At 38.4% G+C, this 21,501-nt stretch overlaps 1 protein-coding gene across 6 annotated transcripts in view; it reads left to right on the top strand.

Moving 5' to 3' along the window:
- The window catches only part of TENM3 (teneurin transmembrane protein 3), a 1,556,403-nt gene that overhangs the window by 1,192,377 nt on the left and 342,525 nt on the right, over positions 1-21,501 (top strand). Inside the window, exon 1 of one of the 6 annotated variants that reach the window (XM_064369998.1) lies at positions 7,608-7,655. The exons of 4 other annotated variants lie outside the window; for them this stretch is intronic. Coding sequence is in view for 1 of the 2 variants with exons in the window: in XM_064369995.1 (XP_064226065.1) it covers positions 8,003-8,021 (19 nt within the window). In the remaining variant the exon portion in view is untranslated. Of the gene's footprint in view, positions 1-7,607; positions 7,656-7,979; positions 8,022-21,501 lie in introns of those variants that run through there. One more of the 6 variants, XM_064369995.1, reaches the window with a different exon arrangement.

Genomic DNA, 21,501 nt, shown 5'->3' with positions numbered 1-21,501 from the left:
AGTTATCTTTTCTGCTTAAGTTAGACACTCTCAAAATAGAATTGCCCTCAGTAAACAATGTAAAACATCGTAACACATTACTTGGAATTGGTATGGCACAGTAGCACTTTCTTTTAACCAAATAAATTAATATGTGTGTGGTGTAATTTAGATTGGATTATATCTAAGCCAGATCTGGGAGGCTATCACCAAATTAGATCATGTATTAAGTTTATGTTCATTTTTATAATGCTGTAATTTTTATAAAGAAAAAGTATATTTATGGATTTTTTTCTAAAATAACAACCTTCAACTGTCAATGGTGCTAGATGCCATTAGGTCACAGCCTCTGTCCTCCAGAAGTTTACGTTAGGTTAGCAGTATGTGAGAGAGTCACAGACAGAAAGAGAAAAAAACAATAATTATGGAATAGTGTGATAAATACATAGGAAAGAATCATTTTAATTAGCAAGCAGTTTTTCAAAATCTGGATTCTTCATTTTCGTTGATTCATACATTCATCCATCCATCCATCCACTCATCCCCAAACCAGCATTTATTTAGTGTCTTTTTTGTGCAAGACACTATGCCAAATATTAAGAAATCAGCAAAGAAATGGTCCCTGTGCTCATATGTTCATGGTTTGGAAGGAGCTACAGACAAGTACACAGGGAGCAGAATATAGTATGATGAATGTAAGAAGGGGATATTTACAGAGTTGAATGGGAATGCATAAGAGGGACCCATAAACTATTCTTGGTGACTCAGGCAAGACTAAATGGAAGAACTGACTTCTAAGCCAAGTTATGAGCAAGCAGAAACTGGTCAGCTAAAATGCAGAGATATCGAGCATATACTTCTGTCCACAGTGATGCAGAAATATTTGTGCATACTCATAAATCATGTTCACAAAGCCAAAAAATCCTGAAAAGCACATTCTATATGACTATATCATGAAAACACCTGAAATCAATACATTATTGATTATCTAGATATGTTAAACTGTTTGCAAAAATTTTTTAATACATATGGATTCTTTTGAAATGGTTGATATTGTAAGTTGTAAAAGGTTAATATAAAAGTTTGTGTGATTTCTATGTTTTTTCCACTGCATAAAGGATTTGGCCTATGCATAGCTATTGCCGCTGTGGATAACTACCCGTCTGACAATAGCACTGCACTAGTTACCAATGAATAGTTCTTGATGTCTAAACAAACAAAACAAAATACTTACTCATAGTAATACATTTAATTTCAAAGGTAGACTGCCCAGCTTTTTGACATTCAAACAGAAATACTGGTTTGATTTTTTTGTTTGTTTTTGAGATAGAATCTTGCTCTGTCACCCAGGCTGGAGTGCAGTGCATGATCATGGCTCACTGCAACCTCTGCCTCTGAGGCTCAAGTGATCCTCCTGCCTCAGCCTCTAGACTACCTGGAACCACAGGCATGCACCAGCACATGAAACTAATTTTCTATAGAGATACAGTTTTGCCATGTTGCCCAGGCTGGTCTTGAACTCCTAGGCTCAAGTGATCTTTCATCTCAGCCTTCCAAAGTGCTGGGATTACAGGCATTAGCCACCACACTGGCCTGAGAACCAACACAAGTGTTTTGGGAATAGGTGACTGGAATGATGGTTGGAAACAAGTGGTCCAGATGGAAGAATTTGCTCCATAATTAAAAATAATTCAATCATTCTTGTTAATCACATTTCCATTTCTTTATCTTGGACTGCCAAAGAATACGTTCAAACTAATCCCCAAAATGTACTCCAATTACCAAAGCCTAAAAGTCAGGTGAACCCCAATAAGTTGCCAAGCATAGGCAAATACTGCCATCCCTGGGTGGGCCTAGGAATTAGTCTGTCTGCAAGGATAAGCAGCACTCCCTCTAGCTTGGCCACTCCTGTCCTTCCCTAGTCATGGTGGTTACTGATAAAACTCAGCTTCCATATACTTCTGTGTACTATAGATTATCTTCTAACATTGCTTTAGACACCTGGTGGCTTGACTTGGGCTGGGCCCTCACCTCTTGCTATGTACTCAGTTCCTGGCATCCCTAGCCCCAGCTAACTCTTGCTGGCCATCTGGATTTCTCTTGAAGCTCTGCCCTCCTGCCCCTTTCCTGCTCTCACCACCAGGTAGAAATGATGTCCCTGCCTCACCCCCTTCCCTCCTACTTGGATAGTTGCCAGGACAGGACTGAAGCTCACTAAGTCTTTTGCATACAATGCTTTGCTTGATTGCCCCCTGCCTGGATTCCAGACCTCATTCCATACACCCAGATCCTGCTTCCTCCTCCTCCTCTCTGCCTGCCCAGACTGTAGAGGACCCAGTAGGCTCTTGCCAAGGTCATCTGAATTAGGGAAATATTAAGGACCATTGCTTTTGGTACACAGTGGACATGATTGGATATCTAAAGACAGAGTCCTGAGTCTACATCACGTATCACATTCCACAAAGCATTTGATTTTTGGGGAGTGAAATAATTTAAACACCTTTAAAAGTTAAGAAGAGAACTTACCTTTAGAAATGATTTCAGATGTGGGTCATTTATTATTGTGAAATAAATATGCCTATTGTAGGTGGATTTTCCCGTAGGATAAATCAAAGAAAGAATCGCCTAGCTATTATACTAGCCTTTTAGATTTACTGTAGACATCTGTGAAAAATTATGAATTGGCCTTTATTACAAGACTTTGTTTTCAAACCTTTATTTCTGTTCCAATGTAAATGATAATTGAACTTTATTGGAGAAAAGACCTGTGATTTTAAATATAGTTTTATGTAAGCTTATAGTTTTATGTCAGAGTCCACATAGCTGTTATAAAGTCATGTGCTGACAAAATAACAGTTGGCAAAACGTAAGATAACATCTACAATTTTATTCACAGTATCTAACTAACGTACAAGTATTATTACCAGTTGATGTCAGTGTGCTATAATTTTGGTAACAGTTTCTTTGATATCGTTTTAAATATATATATTGGCCAGGTGAGGTGGCTCACGCCTGTAGTCCCAGCACTTTGGGAGGCTGAGGCGGGCTGATTATCTGAGGTCAGGAGTTTGAGACCAGCCTGACCAACATGGTAAAACCCCATCTCTACTAAAACTATAAAATTAGCTAGGCATGATGGCACATGCCTGTAATCCCAGCTACTCAGGAGGCTGAGGCAGGAGAATTGCTTGAACCCTGGAGGTGGAGGTTGCAGTGAGCCACAATCACGCCACTACACTCCAGCCTGGGCAACAGAGTGAGACTGTCTCAAAATATATATCTATATATAGGCTGGGTGCAGTGGCTCATACGTGCAATCCCAGCACTTTGGGAGGCCGAGCGGGGGGGAATCGTGAGGTCAGGAGTTGGAGACTAGCTCAGCCAACATGTTGAAACCCTGTCTCTACTAAAAACACAAAAAATTCAAAAAATTAGCTGGGCATAGTGGCAGGCGCCTGTAATACCAGCTTCTTGGGAGGCTGAGGCAGGAGAATCACTTGAACCCAGGAGGCAGAGGTTGCAGTGAGCTGAGATTGCACCACTGCACTCCAGCCTGAGTGACAGTGCAAGACTCTCCCACACCCCACAAAAAAAAGGGACCAGGTTCGGTGGCTCACACCTGTAATTGCAGCACTTTGGGAGGCTGAGGTGGGCGGATCACAAGGTCAGGAGATGAAGACCATCTTGGCCAACATGATGAAACCCTGTCTCTACTAAAAATACAAAAAAATTAGCTGGGTGTGGTGGTGCAGGCCTGTAGTCACGGCTACTCGGGAGGCTGAGGCAGGAGATTCACTTGAACCCAGGAAGCAGAGGTTGCAGTGAGCTGAGACTGAGCCACTGCACTCCAGCCTGGGCAGCAAGAGCAAAACTGTATGGGTACATGGTTAACTTCTGTAAGCTCCAGTTCCTCATCTGTAAAATGGGATGATATTACCCTTCTCATATGTGATTAGAGAATTAAGTACAAATTGTATGTATCAACTGCCAGTCATAAAATGAAGTGCTTAGTGTTAGCTTTAATCATAATCATATGTTTAGTATAGCTATGAGTGTTTGATTTTGATTTTGTATTAGCACCTCTGACAATATGGATTTTGTGCTTAATAATTATCGGGAAAGGTAATGATCTCAGTGTCGGTTACAATTTGATTTTTCTTCAAGGTTTTTGGCTTAAGCAGTGAGAGGTCAAAAGCACTCTTAATATGAAGCTAAGTTGGTGCCAGTTTGAAGTAACAGCTCATTTGTGGACTTTTTTTTTTTCCGTAATACAATTTGCTTTGATTTGGTTCATGCATTTTTAAAAATCTTCCTTGTGGTATCCAGTCATTAGGCTTTTATGCCTAAAGAACTGAATTCAGTTTTAAGTAAAACTCATTTAATATTGCAAGTATGATTCCATGTGGTTATTCATTCACAACATAAAATAGCCACATAATTCAACATATTTGATAGTGTCTGCTCATGGAACTGTGGGGAATTCCGCAGATCTTAGACAAGAATTGCCTAAATTATAAAAGGCAGTATCCATAATGCTAATTATCTCTGACATCATCGATATGGCAAACTATAGTAGAAGAAAATAGAAGTTGAACGTGGGCCTTATTACATGTCTGTGGAACTCTTCAGTGGACTCCTATATTTAAAAAGATGGCACTGATTTGATGTATGGATGGGGATGTCCACAAAACTGTGTATCTTTTCTTGGGAAGACGTGGAAACCATCCTTCACTTCTCAACAATAGAAATTGTTTAAAACCATGTCTCTTCCTCTGCCTGTGCCCCATGGGCTGCTACTGCTACTGCTCAGCTTGTTCAGTATGAATCCTTGATTGTTCTCAAGGGATATTATCTTTGTCTAATTTGGAAATACATAATTAGTTTTGTATTCGGAAAAGTTGGAACTAGATATACATGTAGAATATTCTAGTACAGTCCAATATAAAATGTTGCCTAAGCTGTATGTGATATTTGTATCTAATTCGCATTTTAAATGGAAATATTAATAAATGCTACCAATTCACGTAGCATTCAACTGGGGAAATGAGCATGCCAAAGTATCAGTCATCTTGAGATTCATCTTGACCCAAATAATGATTTATTTAAGATCTTAAAGCCTTTCATTCTTCCATTAATGTGCATTTGAACATTCTAGTCCAAGTCCAGATCTGCTAACTTGCGGTTGTCAAAAATCAAGAAGTACATTTTGAAAGCATAGACAGGCCCCCAGGTCCTACCACTTTATTATTATTTTTTTAAGTGACAGAGTCTCCCTATATTGCTCAGGTTGGTCTTGAACTTCTGGGCTCAAGCGGTCCACCCACCACAGTCTCCCGAAGTGCTGGGATTAGAGGCATGAGCCACTGCGACCGGCCTCCTGACAAATTTTAACTGTATAATGTTCTGCCTATTTAATTATTCAAAGATTCCAATTGAACAACATCTTCTGCCCTAGTTATATGGTGTTTACTTGCAATTACTTCAGGTTACCCCCCAGCCCCTCTCAGAAGACACATGCATAGCATTGATTTGTGAAATGATCCTTTTCAAAACATTATGACTTAAGGAAGATATTTGCTTAAGAGCTTAGAAGTCTTGCAGTGCCCGACAACATACCTATTGTTCTATTTTTTTGACCCAATTTTACTAAAGAGAATTTCAAAATCCTAAGATAACTTCAAAATTTATACAGTGTCAAAGGAATGTCTAAATTTTAAATAACTGCCTTGTGTTTAAATAATTTCTGATATCTTCATAGTGTCCCAATTAAAGGGTGAATATATTGATCATTAATGGAGGAATAGACAGGCTGGTTGTAATGTTGTAATAGAGTGTGTTTGTGAGCACGATTTTAGAAGAGCCAGAGTTAGTGATAGAAAAGGACAGTAAAGTGTAGAGACTGCTTAAACCCTGAGCGGCATCAGATATTTCCATGTATGAGGATGGATGTCCTAGACGTAATGGAAAATGAGAAAGAAAAGTATCTACAAAGAGGTAGAACAGCTGTATTCATATTCCTGTAGCATTGGGTATAAAAAGCGACAAAAGTCAAGGTACTAATATGTTCAAGAAGATAAATAACTGTTACTGTTGAATCATGGGAATGAGGAAAGCATTTTGTCTTTACTGGAGGAAAGAGGGTGGGGGAAGAGAGAAATCCTAATTGCAATCTGCTAACCTTATTGATAAATGAAAAGAGAACACTGATCCTTCCTTTCTTAAAGTATTAGTTTTTTGGTTTGAGTCTGTATTTATAAGGTAGTTTAAATACGGAATGAGAGCTGATAACGATAAGTTGAGTGATATTGGTATTGTGATGTAAAGTGCTTCTTGTTTTCTTTCTTGTTTCTTTATAAAAATACTTGAGAGGTTTGGAGGGATTGGAAGAAAGCCCCGGTGAATCTAAAAATTCAGGAACATTCAGTCATTAAATGCTCAGTTTAATGGAGGAAGAGGCTGGAGGGATGGAATGTTCTAGAAGAAAGAGAAATTAAGAGGAGGAGGAACATTGGACTGGAGGCAATGCAAAAATAATGATAATAGTGGATCTGGTGGGGAAAAAAAGACAATTTTTTTAAATAAAAATTTAAGTGCTGCAATATTTAAGTATTTTATTTAAAAGTAAAGCTACTTAGAACACCACATTAGCCATTACGGATCCGGGCTGTCCAGCCCTGGCACATCATGCAGAGTGGCTTGGGCCACTTGCACACATGCCTTCAGCCCCGGGGGACCGTCTTCTCTTCCCGGGTCGCGACACCGACTCGTCAGCCTTAAGAGGGGTCCGCGACTGCTGCGGGGACGCGGACGCAGAGCAGCCCTCGCCACGGGCAGGTCCTTCCAGGGGCCGAGAAAGTGGCGGAGAGGCGGCGGCCGAGGCCGAGGGGCGAGCGCTGGCTGAGCCGGTCCCTGCCGCGTTCACGAGCGACACCCACACCCTCGCTGCGGACGCCCCGCGGGCGCCAGGCTGGGGGCCCTGGCGTCGACCCCTCTTGCCCTCGAGGTACCGCCTGCCCGCCTCGCAGGCAGCGCGTCCGCGAGGTGGAGGGCCGAGTTTCGCGGGGACGTGGGGCATGTGGGTGAAGGCGACACCTCGGATGCGGGACGCAGGAATGGTGGCAGAGCAGGGGTCGGGATCCTTTCACGGGTTGGGAGACAGATGCGTTTGTGAGCAAGGGAAAGTAGCGCCGCCGGAGAACAGCTCTGTGGCGGGATCGACAGCCGCCCGCGAAGCCCCGCCGGAGAGCACCGCCGCTGCCCGGGGCTGCTCCGAGCGTGCGTGTGTGGAGGGGAGGTTGCCGCCCCGCGGGGTCTTCGGAGCGTGCCGGGAGCCGGTTCTCAGTGCAGTTTTCCCGGCTTCGCTGGGGGCACGGCTGCTCACAGGCCCCGGCCCGCGTGTGTGGAGCGGCGCGAGGGGGGTTAGGCGGCGGCCGGGCGGGAGCGCGGGGCGCGGGGCGGGCAGGCGGCGGCGGCGGCCCGGCGCGAAGGGGTTAAGTGGCGCGCCGCCCCCTCGGCGGCCGGGTGTAAACAGAGGAGCCTCAGCCTATCATGTCTGGCCGCCGCGCGCAGCCCGAGCCCGGAGCCAGGCGCTGTAACACGATACGCTCCAGACCCAGGCAACTTGGCAGCTCCGGGCTCGGCTCCGCAAGGCCACAGCGAGGGCGCGCCGCGGCAAGGTGGGTGAGCGGCGACGGAGGCGGCGGCGGCCTGGGGCGGGCTGGCGGAGCGCGGCTCCCGGTGAGGCTCCCCGCGCGGCAGGGTCGCTCGCTCGCCCCGGGGACCGCGGCGGTGGCGGCGGCTGCGCTCCGCTCCGGGGCCGGTGGCTCCGCTTTCCTCCCCGGTGGTGTCGGAATGGGAGGAGGCTCGGCGCGGGTTTGAATCGGTGCGGAGGCAACATTCGCATCTGAGATGAGGTGGCTTTTTAACCCCTGAGGGACCACATTTAAGGATTTTGAAGAGATGGAGGCTGAACTTTCTCGATGACTCTTCGTCACCCGGAGTGGTGCAGGTAGCCGCGGGGAGAATGGAGTCTTTTGTTCCCGGTATTTTTAATTAGATGGATTTTTTTTTTATGAGTAGTGTACTGTCCTAATCCGTGAGGTAAAGCTGCCTTTTTGCCTGCATTCGGTGACTTTTGCGAATTCGTTGGGAGCCAGTCTTAGCAATAGTGATTTTGGATAATTTATGTCTGAAATGTGCAGAAATCGGCATTGAGCTTAAATTTAATCAGCCCTTTGGTTCCATTAACTAAAATCCATCATACTAATTGCTTAATGGGGGAAAAGGTACAAAATAAGCTTGCTCATTAAAAGAGCAGTCTTTTGCCTGAGAAATACGTAGCGTGTGATTTTTGTCAGGTTTGGTAGAGCAGTCTCTCCGAGAAATTCAACTTTGCAGTTGTGCTTCCTTGCAGGCTACTCCTGTGCAAAAATAGTTGGACATGGCTTGGAAAAACTTGTGCCGTATCTATTAAAGTAAAAAGCACTTGCCATTGATGTGTGTATTTCAGTAAAACAAAACAAAGGTCTGTGGCAGCTCTGGGAATGAGAAAGTCACATTTTCTCCCTCCTGTACTGGCGTCTCTATCTCTCTGGAATATCTTATGAATGATATATACAGCTATATGTGCCGGTGTCACAAAGTCATTCTGTCTTCTGAAAGCCTAATATAATCAAATTCAGTGCCTTAAGATGGTGTAGCTGAAGATTTGATCCCCTTCCACTAAAGTGGAAATACTTTCAGTAATTGAAAGCAGATTCACGTCTGGAGTTGTACAAGCCAAGGTTTTCATTTTTAAAATAAACCTTTTGTTCTCTGGTTTTAAATGTTTCTGAGAGCCATCCAGAGACCCCTGTGTGCTAATTGTTAAAGTAGTCCTTAATAAAGGATTGAAAATACTCAGAAAAGGCATTTTAGAAATCAGCTAACTTAAGCCTCCCTCTTAGTTGAATATTGTAGTGTAGCGTGTACTGGTCTGTACCCCACATTCTGTTTTTTTGTTTGTTTCCAGCGGACTCCAAGGTATTAAAATGCAACTGCAATGTTCAAAACACCAAACTCCAAGCAGAGGCCATTTGCTATAAGAGGTTAAAAAACTTGAGAAATGTTGGTGTTTTCTCATTTTATACTGTGATTTACACAATGTGATGATGAGTTTGAGATCGCTATAAAGTATGTTTAATTTAAAGAGGTGGTGATTATACATTAACTGATCAACTGAAACGTAAAAAAAAATGTGATTGCAGGTGGTTCACCTGGTTCCTTTCTCGTCTTTAGAGCCTGAGTGTTAAAAGGCTTTAAAAAATTGGCTATAAAAGACTGAAATTAGGGTACATTCTAGACAAAGAGGGAGTCACTTGATCTCTTCTTAGCTGTGAAGATAGAGAAGAATAGTGCTGTAGAAGAGCGGCACCTTCCTTCTTCAGGACGCGATACCTAAAATGAATTGTTTAATTATGAGGAAAAAGTTAAAAGAGTTGTACTTTTAACAATGACAGTTGACATCAGGAAAAGATGGAAAGGCGTATTCCAAATGTTTATAATGACTAGTTTCTTAACATGTTGTATTGGTCATTAATAAGACGTGAATGGACGTATTTACAGAGTATGAAATGGCAGTTTGATTTCTTAGAAACTACTTGGTAGCCCTGCATTTTACCTTGTTTTCTTGCCTTCCTAATAGTTTATCATTGCAGCATATTATAATAGATATGAAGTGAATAACTTGGCCACAATTCAAATGATATTCTTGTTATTATTTCTCATTTAAAAACCCTCTTTTATAAAAAAGATAAATATTTAAGGTATTGAACAGATTTTAACTACCAAATAAAATCATACTACATTTTGGCTGTTGCGTCACGTTTCTTAGACAGCAGTGGCCTAGTGTGGAGCATAATAGAATTTAATTCTTCTCGAAGATTTAGAAAAAGAAAAGCGACTTAGCATGGACTCTTCTGATGTCTGCACACTGATTTTCAGAGTAATATCTTTGTCTAAACATTTAAACTAAAGGTTTTTGTGACTTCCATTTACTGTTAGTTCTTATGTTCCTACATATTTTTACTTGGTGAAAGGGGTGCACAGGATCTTCTGTCATCTGGAATAATACATTCAATTTTTCACGGGACTCCTTTCTTTCATAATGTAGGCAAGTGGCAAAGGAGGCACTGTCTAAATACAGTGATCGTGATAATTAATGCTGTAAAATAGATTAAAATGCTGTATTTCAGGTATTCATTTCCTTAAAAGGGCCACCAGAACAGCGTTGCTAAGCACCCGTCACTACTGCAAGTAACAGAAAATGACCCAAATTAAAGAACCTGTTCTGAGCTGTATTCTTGCATTTTCTAAAGTTCATTTCAAAAGATTTAACAAGACTCATTCAATTAGTGGAGAAAAAAGATCTGTTTTCAGCTGTGATCAGCAATTAAGAGTCTGGGCTTTGGAACATCAGTTCTTTATGTTTATAATTTATTTTGTTTGGTAGGCTTTACTTTAAACAATTATGAATAAAGATTTTTAACCAGCCACCTTTCTAGCAATCCAGATGTAAATGCTAAATACAGGACAATATATTTGTTTTAAATTTTTGTTAAAATGAGTTTTTTTACAATAACTTTTCCTCATTTAAAGAAAGTTTAAATTTTACACTAATATGATATATTAATGCTTTATTATGGATTTCTTACTCTGTGAAAATCTGTATGTATACATGCACACATACAGATACGTAGTTTACATTAAAGGATGGCTGTAATGATTCTGTCTTACCATAGATGTGAGTGCTTTAGCACCTAACACTTGAGAAATAGGATATTCTTCCTTAAGGATATTTGAATGTTGTAAAAGTGGTACCATGAAGGAGATAGAGTGGTTTAGTGAAGAAAGTAAATAAATAAATTATTAGGAGCAAAAGTTTTCTTTTCAGATTTTTTTTTGCTGAGGTGTGAGGGGGGTTGTGCAGTAAACTGTACTATTCTGGGTTAGACCAGAACTTTTAAGTAGCGTGGTCAAATGGTTAGATCTTCCAGTGGCCTGGTTCTTAGCTAATACAACTGCAGCCACAAATATGAGCTGCAGAATTTCTGGGCAGAAAAAAAAGAATGAAAAGATAAAGGCTACTAGAGGAAGAGAGAGGAGCAGGAGGGTTCCCAAAGATTCAGATAAGGCTTATTAGCGAAATTTTTGCTACATCAGTTTGATCTAGACAAATCTAAAGCATGTAAATATGGATTTTAAGTTACAAATGATAAGTGCTATTTTGGCTATAATCATGTGAAATGATTCCATATCCTTAAACATTGATTATTTTTAAGCTCAAATAACATTTATTTCTTTATTCCAAAAGATATTTTATGTTAGAAATTTATTACACTTAGATTTATCAGTTTGGTGTTGCAGATACCTCTAGCAATAGATAATGTGAAATAAATAAAATTTGTATAACTTGTTGGAGTTTTGTCTAAGATGAAAAGTTATTCTAATACTCATTTTTGCATAAGGCCTTTTAACCTGAATTGAGTTCTTTTGTTGGGTATTTGGAATACGTTGTCTTCTTATATGTCCAAGTTTGATTTTCCCTATAAAGAATAACAGTATGTGTAGTATAGAGATTATTTTTCATATGTATACATATGCATAAATATATGTATATATAGCAGGTTTGAAAGGATGGTATTTTCATATTTAAGAAACCAGTTGTTTGAGGATTGTTGTTTATACTTTGATTTTAGTTACAAACCCAGCTGTTCAGTTAAAATCCTATGTATTTAAGTTTTGAAATATCTACTCTTAATTTTTACTGTTTAACAACTACCTTTTGGTTTCCCAGAAACGGTTTATGCCGTAGATGTTATGTTACCATGATGGTAAATTCATTTTACAAGGGAAGAAGAATAATTGAAAAGTACACACAAATAATTGTGGGCATATCACATTTAAATAATAGTTAAATTTGGGAAACCACATACTATAGTATTTAAAAGGAAAACAGAGTCTCTCTCTTTAATGTTAAATTCCCCTCACTTAATATTAAATAGTGTTTGACATAAAAGTCTTGTTTTGTACATTAAGGAGGCAGAATATATTATAAAGCATAACAAAATGACTCACATGGAACTAACACAGAAAAAACACTTTAGTCTTTTGTAGTTATATATACTAACTTAAAATTTGTAAAAAATTAAAATGAGGTGAGAAAGTTTCAATGAATTGTTTTCATCCTAGTTTGCACCCAGCACCTTTTTTATTTTAGCCTTAAACTGTTTCCGGCAGGGAGAGAGAGGACTTGTTGTCTAGAGACCTGTAAAATGTAATCTGGAACCCTTTTTATGCCTTTTCTTTTAAATAAAACAAAATTACCTTATATAACAAATTTAACATTGTTAACCTTTTATAATTATTTAACCATTATTTCATTTTACCTCCTGCTTCAAAGTTGTACATTAGCGGAGTAGACACCTGGCTGTGCTCTTAAAAGTTTATTTGGCTTTCAATTCCTGTGATAGTAGGGGGCAGTACATCTCCTTAATTATCTTTGTTCAGGGAAATGCTGAAAGGCCAGGGTAGTTAAACAAGGCCATTTGGATTTGTGAGGTCGAAGTCAGATGCAAGGAAAGTGGTTAAATGCATTATCATCTTATTGAGCCCATCATCAGTAAAGTGACCTTGATGGAGGTGGAAAAAGCCATTCGGCTATTTTATGACAGCCACCCCTGCTTGTTTTATCACTTACACGTTTTAACTTATGGCTTTATCATATTCTTTCTTTTTGTTTTCAAATACTATTTCCTCTGATTGTAGATCATCAAAATGAAGGTGAAAATTAAAATTAATTTCTTTTTAATGTTAGCGTTTCTTTCATAAGTGGATATCATACATTGATTTATATGGAAATACCCCTTCATTAAAAATTAAGATGATCAGGTTAACTGACCATTCTGTATTTGCTTTTAAGGGTCTTTTAATGATGATGATTAGTCTTTTTGCAAAGAAACTACAATTCTGCTACTTTTCAAATTGTTTTTAAGGTATTAGGAGGAGAGACTTGCCAATGTCGATTTTAGCAGTGGGAATAATGTTTGTTTTAACAAGTGCCTAAGTATGTTTACTTGAAAGTTATTCAAGTTTTAGTAGTTCCATTGCTGCTGTTCTGGAGTCATCACTTCCTTTATGAAGTTAAAACAAAGCTATAAGATTTATGGTTTGTATTTCTTAACTTTATGGCCAAGATTTTTCCTTGTGATGTATTTTATATCAACTCCAATAAAATGGAATTCTTGCTTAAATGTTTGAACAAGTATTGTTCAATAAGAGGAAGAGTTTTATTAAATACAGTACAAGATCTAACCTTTTTGGAAACTCCAGTTACAGCAATTAAGTGCTGCATACAAGATTTTTGTTTTCCTAGGCAAAGCTGTCAAACATTAGTGATTGAAGTTTAGCTTATGCTTCACTTTATACTGAATTCTTTTTTATTATAATTAGTGGGAGCTAAGTATAAATCATTTTATCATATGAAAGAAAAATCTGGCCCATTATCAAAATACTTAAAATATTATTTCAGACTTTATTGGCGATACCTCCTTATCATCATGCTATGAATTATGTAACACTAAAATCTCAGGAACTCAAAATCACCAAAAATAGTTCGTTCAGGAGAGAGTCACCTTTTCTTGATGAGAAAGGACTTATTCATTTAAAAATCATTTATTTGGATCAAAAGGTGTTTAAAATGAAGTACAACTTCTCTCATTCCCCCACTCTGTTCCAACCATCGGGGCCCAAATTCAGGCTCTCTTCATCTCTCCTTAGACTATTTTATTAGCTTTCTATTTGGGTTGCCCTGCCGTCTGCCTGTCTTTTCTGTAATCCAGCCTCCACACTGTCATCACAGTTGTCATTCTGAATTGTGTTTTATCAGACCCTTGGTGATCCTACCTCACCCTCCATTGCTCTTCCGCTCCCACCTTCGCACCAGTATTTCCGCTTGTCTGTGCTACCTGAGCCCCTTCTTTCCATCTCACAGAGCTTCCGAGAGCCTACTTGCCTGGCATTTCTTTCTTTTTTCTTTCTCTTTTCTTTTTTTTTCTTTTTGAGATGGAGTCCCACTCTGCTGCACAGGCTGGAGCACGGTGGGGCAGTCTAGGCTAACTGCAACTTCTGCCTCACAGATTCAAGTGCTTCTCCTGCCTCAGCCTCCCAAGTAGCTCGGATTATAGGCGTGTACCATCACGCCTGGCTAAGTTTTGTATTTTCAGTAGAGACGAGGTTTCACCATGTTGTTTACATTTTTCTCTCCCCGACTAGGGGGATAAGTTCTTTCAGAAAACCACCTTGTCTCATTCATCCTTACATACCAGCACTAAGCATGATGCTAAGAAATAGTTATTCCATAAATCTCGAATGCTTATTGGATGAGTACACTAAACATAATTTAATTTCATGGTGATAGAAGTCATTATAAACATCAGTTATTTTATAGTTCTGTGTTATAATTGTTTACTCAGGAGCTGTTGAGGCTGAGTATCCCCAGTCTAAATGGTCCTATCAAGCTGTCAGCTTTCACTTCTTATTGCTCTGTTGTCAAACAACAGATTATTTTGTTGTTGTTGTTGTTGTTGTTGTTGTTGTAATTTACGCATAAAATAAGAACAGAAAGATTCTGAGTAAGGACTTGTCTCAGAGCTAATTTTATTAACTTCATTAGTTTTGGCTTCTCTGAAGACCTTTTGGCTTAATGCCTCCATTTCTTTGCATTTTCTGTTGGATGAGATTTTGGGGTAGCTAAGTTCCAGTAAGTGTTAGGTCTTTAGGTGAAGCAAAATGTTAATTTCTACAATGGAAAGAAGTTCATTTCCATAATTAAAAGAAGTTCATTGACGCTTAACAGTAAATTTGAGTAAGAATATAATGTAAACTTAACATATACAGTTAACTTGAAATGTATACACTTTGATAAAATTTTTTTTTTTTTTGAGATGGAGTCTCGCACTGTCACCCAGGCTGTAGTGTAGTGATGCTATCTCGGCTCACTGCAGTCTCCGCCTCCTGGGTTCAAGCAATTCTCCTGCCTCAGCCTCCCAAGTAGCTGGGACTATAGGCGTGCGCCACCACACCCAGCTAATTTTTTTGTATTTTTAGTACAGACGGGGGGGTTTTACCATGTTGCCCAGGATGGTCTCGATCTCCTGATCTTGTGATCTGCCTGCCTTGGCCTCCCAAAGTGCTGGGATTACGGGTGTGAGCCACTGCGCCTGACCAATTCTAGTATTTTTTGAAACTGATAAACATCATTTCTAATGCAGCTATCTTTGGATGACTAAAGTAGGGAAGAGATAATCTTTAAGATGATAATTTAGAACAACAATCAGTATACCTTCCATGTTTGTGTTACCAGAAGATTAATAGGTGAGGAATGCTGGAAGGACAGATGAAATGCTAGAAGAAGAGGAAAAGAAACTCCATATTTCTGTTCTCTTACTCTGTCTTCATTCACCTTAAGAACAAAAACACCTGAGCCAGGTGTGGTGGCTCATGCTTGTAATCCCAGCACTTTGGGAGGTTGAGGCAGGTGGATCACCTCAAGTCAGGAGTTCAAGACCAGCCTGGCCAACATGGAAAAACCCCATCTCTACTAAAAATACAAAAAAATTATCTGGGTGTGGTGGCGGTCGCCTGTAATCCCAATTACTAGGGAGGCTGAGGCAGGAGAATCGCGTGAACCTGAGAGGTGAGCTGAGATTGCATCACTGCACTCCACAACCTGGGTGACAGAGCAAGACTCCATCTCAAAAAAAAAAAAAAGAGGAAAGAACAAATACCCCACGGTACTCTAAAACCCAAGTTTACTTTCTCCTGAGAAAATGAATAGAATTACAGACTTTTAGAACTGAAGATAAATTTCAAAATTATATAATCCAAACTGTACATTTTATAAGAAGACAAGCCAAGGCTGACATTTATTATTTACTGAAAGATAGCATCTGTGTTAAACCCTTTATATGTTATTTCATCTCATCTTCAGAACAACTCATGAAATTAAATACTTTTATGATCCCTATTTTAAAGTCAGGGAAAATGAGTTATAGAACAATTAAGTTGGTTGCTAGTGAGAAGTTTGGATGTAGACATGCAAATACCTAAATCATAATTTCCTTCCTTCCTTCCTTCCTTCCTCCCTCCCTCCCTTCCTTCCTTCCTCCCTCCTTCTTTCTTTTTTTTTCTTTCTTTTTTCTTTTGAGACTAGGCCTTGCCCTGTTACCTAGGCTGGAGTGCAGTGGCATGAACATGGCTCACCACAGCCTCCAACTCCTAGGCTCATGTGATCTTCCCACCTCAGCCTCCCCAATGGCTGGGACCACAGGTGTGTGCCACCATGCCCAGCTAATTTTAAAATTTTTTTTTGTAGAAGAAGGATCCCATTATATTGCCTAGGCTAGTCTTGAGCTCCTTGGCTCACACAGTCCTCCAGCCTTGGCCTCCTAAGTGTTGGATTACAGGCATGATCCACCACGCCTGGCCTTTGTCTTTCTTCATTACTGAATTCTGCATCCAGTGTAGTTGTCAAATTAGGTTTGGTTCTGATTTTAGTCCTAAATTTTGCTTTACATGTAAGCTCTATTTCCTATTGTAGAATAGAAATATGCCAGTCTATAACTTTTCATAAACGTTGCAACCACTGGATGTTACAAATATTTTCATATTTGCTCAAGGCAAATAATTTATCAACAAGTGCTTATTAAGGCAATATATGTTTTGTATTGTTCTCCTGTTTTTATTTTTAATTCAGACTTTTTATGAAGTGTGATCATCTATGGTATAGCTAATGTCCACTCCCTGATTAATATATAGCAATGATTAGCATCATTGATTTGAAAATTAGTGGATGATGCCTTTATTGACATTTCTATTCCCCATTTAATGGCTTGTTTATTTAATTGATGGCTAATGTTTTTACTATTAAAGGCTATTAACACATCAGAATGGTTTTTATTGAGCCTGGCAAAATGATAAATTATGTTTGTGTTACTCCTTTGTGCCTAAGGCTAATTTATTGGTGGTCTTTTTATAGTTTTGGTCAGCTAAAACCTTCTGCTTAGGAAGTCAAGTAAATTAGCAAACTTATCTCGTGGTGTGACCTTGGAAAAGTCACTGGACTTTTCTGGATTGCTACCTGTGAAAGGAGGGAAGTGAACCAGATCAATGATTTTGAACAGCGTAGCTTCTTGTAGAAGTTCTATAGAGTTTCTTCAATTCTTTGATTCACAATTCTTAAAAAAACAAACAAAAAAACTAAAGTAATTAAACATAATGTGAGCAAATAAAATAGATACTAGTTGTTTACATTTGCTACTGGGTTCGCTTATTTTTACATACATGGTCCTGCTTTCTTTTTTTAGATATTTGTACTTTTTGTGATATTTTTGTGAATGCAGCTTGCCTAAGGAATAAGAAGTAACAGCATCCTCTGCAGAGAAATCCTGGGAAAAAAGGAGTATGCTTACTCACCAGCTTCCAGGGAAATGGTTGTTCTATGGACTGCATATGCTTGCTACTTTTGGTATTTAGTCGTAAAAGAGATTCTAAAAATGAAGGGGGTTGTCCTCATTATTAATAGATTCTTACTTTTCCCATCTTCCATTATAGTACCATTAACCAAAACTTTTTTTGAATCTACGTTTTTGAAATTATTTCCAGGTCGCAGATAAAAATAGTTCTTGTTATTATAGGCATTCCTCATTTTGATGAAATACTAATTTAACTAGTTTGATTGCTTGCCTTCCTTCACAGGCTTGACTAACCAGCATTTGGCTATTTCAAAAAATTAGATCTATTCCTGAGAGAGTATTTACCACAGTTAATTATATTCAGAAAATATAATGATAAAAGCCTGTGAGGTCTTTTCAAAAGAGAAATTTCTCAGTGTTATATTGAGAAATGAGTTTGTCATCTGAAAAAAGCAACAACTCCTGTGTTGACCACTTTGAAAGCAATAATATTCATCTCAGTAAATTCTGGAATTTATAAAAGTTGGGTGACAATACATTATAACCCCTTTCATGTGTCATGATTAAGGGCTGAACCAGAATGGTGTCTTTAATGGGTAGAACAATTAAATTTGAGAATTCAGAATCTAAGGCTTTATACATTAGTTATTTTTAATGTGCAATTGTTTGTTTTAAACAAGATTCGTAGCCTTTTTTAAACTACTAAGGTCTGTGAATGTATGATAATATGTTTGATTTCTTTAAAGTATATTTAAATTTCATGCATATTACATTTCATACAAAAGCAAAGCTCAGTCTTCACTTCTATGCTTCTAGTTAGGAATAGGAGATTCAAGATATAAAGTCTTTCAAAACTGGAAAACAGATTATTTGCTTTCATACTCAGGTATCAGTGTAAACACCTGATTTATTCAAATGCTTATTTATCTATTAATATTAATCATTAATACTGATTAATATTTTAGTTTTTCAGAAGCTAAGCATCAGAATTTTAAACTTAAAGTATTTGTCTCATCTCAGTTGAGGCAGAATGAATAGAATTAAATATTCAAGATTTTAAAAGTATATTTATTAGAAAAGAAAGTTGATAGTATCTTTTCAGTTAAAAAATAATCTCCGTGTGCATTTTTTTGTAAAATTCATCTACATCTCCCATTCCAGGAATATCTCAATTAGCAATAACAGAATATCTACTTCTAAATGCCTACGGTGTATTTTAAACTCTAATGAGGTACCTTGTTGGAAGGAGACCACTTGAAGATTTTATTAATCTCTTCAGTGTGAAAATGAAAACACTCTGAAACAAGACAACTAGTTCTAAATTCTGATAAAACAGTAGATCATCATCATGACCCTAGGACAGAGTACCTAAAAATTGAATAAAGAAAAGTATGTTTCAAACAATTTATTGAATTATTTCTTTATGGCTTAACATAGAATATAATTATATGTATATTAGACTTATCTGTTTAAGATAATTTATTTTTTATGATTTAGCCATAATCTCATGAGATGACGGTGTCTCAAAGCCTGTTTCACATTACCAAAATATACGTCAGTCACAAAAATAAGTCTGCTTTTTTCATGGGGGAAAATATTTGGGATGACAAGCTGAAGTACACAGTAAAATACTAGAGTTCCGTGAGTGATAAAATATATACTAGCTATACACTAGTGGTTGCCTATGAAAGGCTGGAAAGAAAGAAAATGAAGGAGAGAGATGGGAGGGGTGGCAGTGGTGTTTAGCTGTCTCTAACATTTTATTTTTTAAAATAAAGCAGGATATCTAAGGTAAACAACAGCCTATGACATTATTTAATATGCTATTTAACACACAGCCCCTACTTCTCATAAATGTAAGAGCTCAAACCCATTTGTATACTTCTGTGATGTTATTAACTAGTATTATACTTTATTTCTTTTTTAAAGGATATTTAACCCAGTAATCACTGAATTTCAGTTGTATTTGGTTATGATTACTGTAAATATGTTTTTCTATAAAATAAGAATTAAATATGCAATATTTAACATTCTATTTTAGAAATTTACTGATTTCTTAAGGAAAATTAATAATAAATAAATTAATAAAATTAATTTCAATAAATTTATTGAAAACCTATGTGCTACCTAGTAAGCTCTTTATCATCTTATTCATAATCATATAATTTTGAGTCCATTTAGACTAATTCCTTTCCACTTAGGTATATATTCAATCTGTAATCAAGAACTACTGACTCTACAAACCAAATGTTTTCAGATCTGTTTATTATAATGCAATCCCAATCATAATTTATAATATCTTCATTCACTTTCCTGCCTTAAACTTTTCTCTTTAATCCAAAAAGACAAATTATCTTGCTTGGGCATCACCTAGATCTTATTTCTCCCTTGCTCAGAAAGTCAGTGTTATATCAACAAGATACTTGAGCCTGTTGAAGTACAGGTTGGATTATGGACAAGTGACAGGAGAAGCTTTTCAGGTAGAGAGGCACTTGAGCAAGTTTTAAAAGATGAGATATGAAAAGTATATTTGGGAAAATATCAAATGACCTACTTTGAGCATGAAGTTTACAAAAGAGAATTTTGGAAGATAAGGCTAGAAAAGTGTGGTTGGAACCAAAACATGGAGGACCATGCATCTCAGATAAAAAGTTTAAATGTGCCTTTGGGGATCCTTGGGAATTTAGCATAGAACAAGTCACACAGTACAGTGTGTTTAGGGGGAGATTTCTCTGGTAGATGCTGTTAGATGAATTATAAAAGCAAGATAGTATTAATAGAAATAGAGAAACCAGTTTGGACTTTTCCTGCTATTACTTTCAATTCATGACTTCCCCTTAAATTTATTAAGTACAGTTTATCAAAGTAAACTTCACAAAGGCAGGGGACTTCTGTTTATTCTGGTATCTTCAGAGCCTAGACCAGTGCCTGGCAGTGGTTGATGCTCAGTGAGTACTTGGTGAACTGAATGAATGAGACCCAAAAAGATCAGGCCACTATTTTAAATTTACACAGCTAAAATAGGGACAGATCCAGAACTAAAAATTGCAGCTGGCTTCCCAGTTTGCAATTCTTTTGTCGTGCTAGGCTGTCATACCATTAGCATGGCTTTTTCTTTGTCCACCCTTATCCTAAATTCTTCTCAATTCTTCTAGCAAGTGATTGCAAACTGCCTCATATCTTACATGCTCATTACAGTCTCTGAATTTTTTTTTTCTTTTTTTAATTGAGACAGGGTCTCACTCTGTCATCCAGGCTGGAGTACAGTGGTGCAGTCACAGCTTACTGTAACCTTTAACTCGTAGGCTCTAGTGATCCTCCTGCCTCAGCCTCCGGTCTGGCTTGCACACTTACCACACGTGGCTAATTTTTAAATTTTTTGCAGAGACGGAGTCTCACTGTGTTGCCCGGGCTGGTCAGGAGTGAAGACCTGAGGTCAGGAGCAAAGACCAGCCTGGCCAACGTGGCAAAACCCTATTTCTACTAAAAATACAAAAATTGTTAGGTATTTCTAGTAAAAATACAAAAATTTTAGTTTCTGCTAAAAATACAAAAACTCCTGAGCTCAAGCAATCCTCCCACCTCAACCTCCCAAAGTGGTGGGATTACAGGCATGAGCCACTGCTCCTGGCCTGAGCTCTTAATAGCTTGCTTTTTCTACAGACTTAATGGGTTGAATTGTTTATGCCTACTTTTTTCAGATGGTAAATCCAAGGTCAAAGACTGTGTCTTCTTCTTGTTTTATTTTTCAGCAGCTCTCCTCTCTGAAAAGCTGCACTCAGGACACCTTTGAGTGCAGAAGCTTGTTGACTGACTGCCCAGCCTCCAAGTCTATCTTTTAATTCAAGTTCTACAGCATTACAAATGTATAGTTAAAACTGTTTTTGTCAGATTGCTAAATGACCACTTAAAATTTACTTCATATGGCAGGGTGTGGTGGCTCACACCTGTAATCCCAACGCTTTGGGAGGCTGAGGTGGGTGTATCACCTGAGGGTCAGGAGTTTGAGACC

Source organism: Aotus nancymaae, unplaced genomic scaffold (assembly GCF_030222135.1).
Source record: "Aotus nancymaae isolate 86718 unplaced genomic scaffold, 86718_ANA_hifiasm-v0.15.2.pri h1tg000006l, whole genome shotgun sequence".
Lineage (NCBI taxonomy): Eukaryota > Metazoa > Chordata > Mammalia > Primates > Aotidae > Aotus > Aotus nancymaae.
The sequence above is the reverse complement of the archived record's forward strand: the minus strand, read 5'-3'. Positions and strand labels throughout refer to the sequence as shown.